This window comes from Ammodytes marinus (genome assembly GCF_949987685.1).
Source record: "Ammodytes marinus genome assembly, chromosome: 6".
NCBI lineage: Eukaryota > Metazoa > Chordata > Actinopteri > Uranoscopiformes > Ammodytidae > Ammodytes > Ammodytes marinus.
The window spans coordinates 17,082,358-17,086,629 of record NC_137235.1 but is presented as its reverse complement, the minus strand read 5'-3'; the positions used below and the strand labels follow the sequence as shown (position 1 = coordinate 17,086,629).

General features: G+C 39.3%; 1 protein-coding gene across 1 annotated transcript; it reads right to left on the bottom strand.

Moving 5' to 3' along the window:
* Positions 1-222: 222 nt before the first annotated feature.
* fdx2 (ferredoxin 2) lies at positions 223-3,639 on the bottom strand (the record flags this gene model as incomplete). The annotated part of the gene is made up of 5 exons (XM_080029979.1): positions 223-1,406; positions 1,522-1,609; positions 1,714-1,820; positions 3,110-3,161; positions 3,462-3,639. The coding sequence occupies 5 exons, from the start codon at positions 3,637-3,639 to the stop codon at positions 1,250-1,252; spliced, it is 582 nt and encodes a 193-aa protein (XP_079886105.1). The 3' UTR covers positions 223-1,249.
* Positions 3,640-4,272: the final 633 nt, after the last annotated feature.

Sequence of the window (4,272 nt, the reverse complement as noted above, 5' to 3'; positions counted from 1 at the left end):
TCTATTAATATATTAGCAGTTTATAGGTTGAGGTTCTCCCAGGAATACAATGGCCGTGTTCTAATCCTGCAATAAACTGGTTATTTAAGTTGGAAGAAAACAATGAAAACTTAATTGTTGTCCCGTAATAAGTGTTAAGGTTGATATAGGCTAGGTAAAGACGACTGTTTTCAAAAATAACCTTTTAAAAACTGATTTTATTGCACAACTTAAAGAGTTTGTAGTTTTCAATACATGATATAGCTTACACAATTCACTCACATTTGTGCGTAAATTGGACAAGTACAGTGGATTGAACAAGTAAAAGGGTAGATGTGGTAAACTCAAAACATGGTAACATGAAGCCCACCTGCATTCTGCTCTGAACAAAGCACACATGAACCGCATCAACTTATCAAGCCTCACTGGCAACAGGGAGGAAGTGCTTCAAAATGCATTTACCATCAGACATTTGAAACACAATTTACCCTGGACCGGTTTTGAAATGTTCATAAGAATACAATGTAAATTTCAACAGTCTGATTCACTCAGATTAATTTTGTCAAAAGCCCACCCTTTAAGCTTTTTCACATACACTTCATTCTTATAGCTTCCTTTCTGTGTCTAGCTTCAGCACCATGCAGAGGAAAGCTCTTGAGGTTTATGACTTGGGGAACACTTTAGTTAGTTGGTACTTCAGCCATCACAACACCTACACATTAACTTGGTACATAACATCAAAGTAAATGCTATGCATAAAATATCTGACAGGTGAACCAGGGTGATAATAATGGACTGGCAGCAATGACTAAGATCATTATCTTGAGATACTTGTGCGTATATGAGCTGTAACAAGGAATGTTCCATTAAACAGCACAAAGATGAACTTTGTTAAATCTTGCTCTGCATTGTATAATGCAAACATGAAATATCCTAAAATGTGTGGTGTTTTTAACAAAGAACACTTTGTGAGATTGAATGGTATAGTAATGCTGACCTGAGAATGTTCCACATAAATAAATACATTTTCAGTCAAGCCATAACAGTCTTTTTTGTGTGTGGAAGTAACTATCAACTTCACCTTCAGTAAGACTCATACATGAATATGCCTGATCTCATCTACTGTCCTGTCAATGTTCAACTGTGGAATAAGTCAGCTGGCAAGACGTCTTGGGAGTTGCTACAGACTTCACTATTGTAGCCGTACATCTCTTCATGGTCGACCCCTCACTCAACCAGCGCACGTGGTTTCTAGCTTGCAGCACTCTTCTCAGTGAGGTTTGGGAACATGTCCGTCGACGTAAAAGTTCCTGGTGACTTTTGGCAAAGTGAGTTCTATTCCCTCAAGCTCTGTAGTAAGAATAATTTGGCATCCCAGCCGGGAGTTCTCCTGAAGCATGGGCGCCATGTCCAGCATGTCATCCTCCCTAGAGTGCCAAGATATCAGTCAACATTTACAGTGATCTCCCTTTAACTCATTGCACACACTTGATTAGTTTCAAATATCATGCTTCTTGAGGATATCCCTCGAAGTAGACCTACCTCTCATCAGGTTCGGGCAGTTTGTCAAAATGGCCGTCGCTCACATAGACCTGACATGTAGAGCAGGCCAGTGATGCCTCACAGGCCCCTACATCAAACAAAAACACAAATAATGAGTAACTGCTGTCTTAAAAACATGCTCAAATTAATTAATCATATTTAAGAAATAGCTTTAACTGTGTAAATGCTCACCTTCCAGATCAATTCCATGCTTGTGAGCCAGATACATGACATTATCCCCCACTTTGGCCTTAACTGGGACTCTCTGGCCTGACCGATCTATATACACCACATTCACCCTAAACAGCAGTAAAAGAGAAATAATTGATCTTTATTAACATAACTTTGGAGCTTATCATGCAATGTTCCGAAAAGGTTTAATTCGCCATTCTGACTTTTGTGATCTCGTAGGGGAAAAAACACATAGATTATTCCATAAAGACAGTTTTAGTACAAGGTACTGACTGTTTACCTTGGCTACCTGCAGTTAATACTAGTTCTTAAAAATAAATTCAAGAGCACAAACCTTTTTCCATTGCCTATATTGAATGTCTGCCATTCAGCAGTGTTTCTATGTTATAACTAATGCAGGTTCACACCGTGTTGTTTTATAGTATGCAAATGTCGGCTAAAACAAGACCTCCAGCACAAACATGCAGTGAGAGGAGGCAAACATGTGCAGCTCTGTGAGAGCTCTGCTCTAATAAAGAATGATCAGGGTATTGGATTTGTTGATGTGTGCAAACAAATATTAGTATTTTATAAATTAAAATGTTTAGATATTGTTTCCCTAATTAGTGATACATAGCTTACTTCGCCATAGCCTGGGCGGCAGTGGCGAAGTGGGCAGGGAGGTCGCCTCTGGAGTGCAGGGTCGGAGTGTCCTTGGGCAAGACATTGGACCCCAAATTGCTCCCGATAGTTAGCTTGCATGGTAGCTGCTAGTAGCCGATAGTTAGCTTGCGTGGTAGATGCTGCTACCTGTGTATGAATGTGTGTGTGATTGGGTGAATGTGTACAAAACAATGTAAAGCGCTTTGAGTCTGTGAAAAACCAGGGAAAAGCGCTATATAAGTGGAGTCCATTAACCATTTACAAAATGTTGCTTTTGATTGACCCACTATCTATCAACACTTTGACATGGGAAGAGAACCCAATAAATGAGTGACAATTTTACATTATTCTATTACATACAGTATCCTATTTCACTAGTTATTATTTTATTGCTATTTCCACGTACAGTATTCTATTTCGTCCACACTTTATTTTATTTTAGTTTGCAGTCTAAACTTACGGTGCACCTCATCTGCAGTGTGTACTTGCACTACTTTTGTGTTTATTTGTGTCTCAGGTGGCTCTCTTCACTTGAGTTATTTTTCTTTCTGCTCTATATTGCATTATTGGGAGGAGCCGGAGGCTCAATAATCTAACTGCCAATGACTGCTGCTGCTGTAATTGTTGTATATGACGAATAAACATCCAGATTCTTTTTCAAACTATTTAGATTGCTGGTTCAAATTAATCGCATGTTTTTGTAGCAAAGAAAACTATCAATTCACACTTGAAACCCCTAGTTATCTAAACGTACACATCCTCGGGGTCCTCAGCATTGGAGTGTCCTTCCTCACTGTGGTAAAGACCTGAAACAAGCACAGACAACAGGACTGTTAGTGGGAGTATTTGACTTGTTGCACAGAGTTTCATAAGCCCAGGATGCAGTGAAGTTACACAAGTGTTATTGAGCGGACTTTCGACTCTTTTAACTGCTGAAACCCTTTGACCACCTGTGAGGCAAGCTTTGCATCAACAATAACTTGATACTTCATTCATAACTTGAATTATGACGTATTAGCGCAATACAGACTAACAGTGATCAAATAGACCCGAGAGAAGTCAGTCGCTGATTGAGGCTAAACATGTTAGCAAGCCTGATCACTCACCTATACTCGTCTGCAAATGTCGATTTATCGTCCGGAAACTATCCTTCCTTTGCGAATGAGCTACGCTGCTCACACAGCTCTTTGACCGGTTGAGAGGACATGTGCTACAATCCGGTATAACTCGAGAAAGTCTCAAAGTCAGACCCATGCTCGACCGGACTGCAGCGGAAGCCGCCATGATTCTGTTTTGATCACGTTGCCACGAGCGGCCAATAGGAGAAAAGCACCAGCGGGGTGACGTCAAAGTTGTGATGCGCTGCTCTGACAGCAGAGGGAGCTGCTGCTTCATCCAGTAGGATAATAGGCCTACGGATTGTTAATCAGATACAGGTAGTCATTTGGCGGAATTACCTCTCTCAGTGTTACTGTAGCAGGCCTATATAATTTTATTATTGGATTATTAATATTGATGTAAGCAGTTCCTTTGGTGTTGTAGCTTCTCGAGTTGACGCTCATTTGAACTGTTTTCTATTATGTTATGCATTTTAATCTCTATTAATTGATCATGTTGAAATTGAAATGTTGAGTAAAAAGAACAATATTTCCCTATGTGTAGTTGAAATATAGGGTAGCATTAAATGGAAATGCTCAAGTATCGCCTAAAACCTCAACTACATTTTGTTAGTAAATGTACTTTTCACAGCAGAGTTCTTTGTATATAAATTACAATATGTAATGGTTCAAAGAAGAATATAGAGTTTCAAATAACATTTAAACAGCTATATTAGTTTGGCTTGATCAGGGTGGAGGTTTTACGTATAAGCAATTGCACCAATACTTCTAACAGGTTAGATGTCAAACACAATTGATG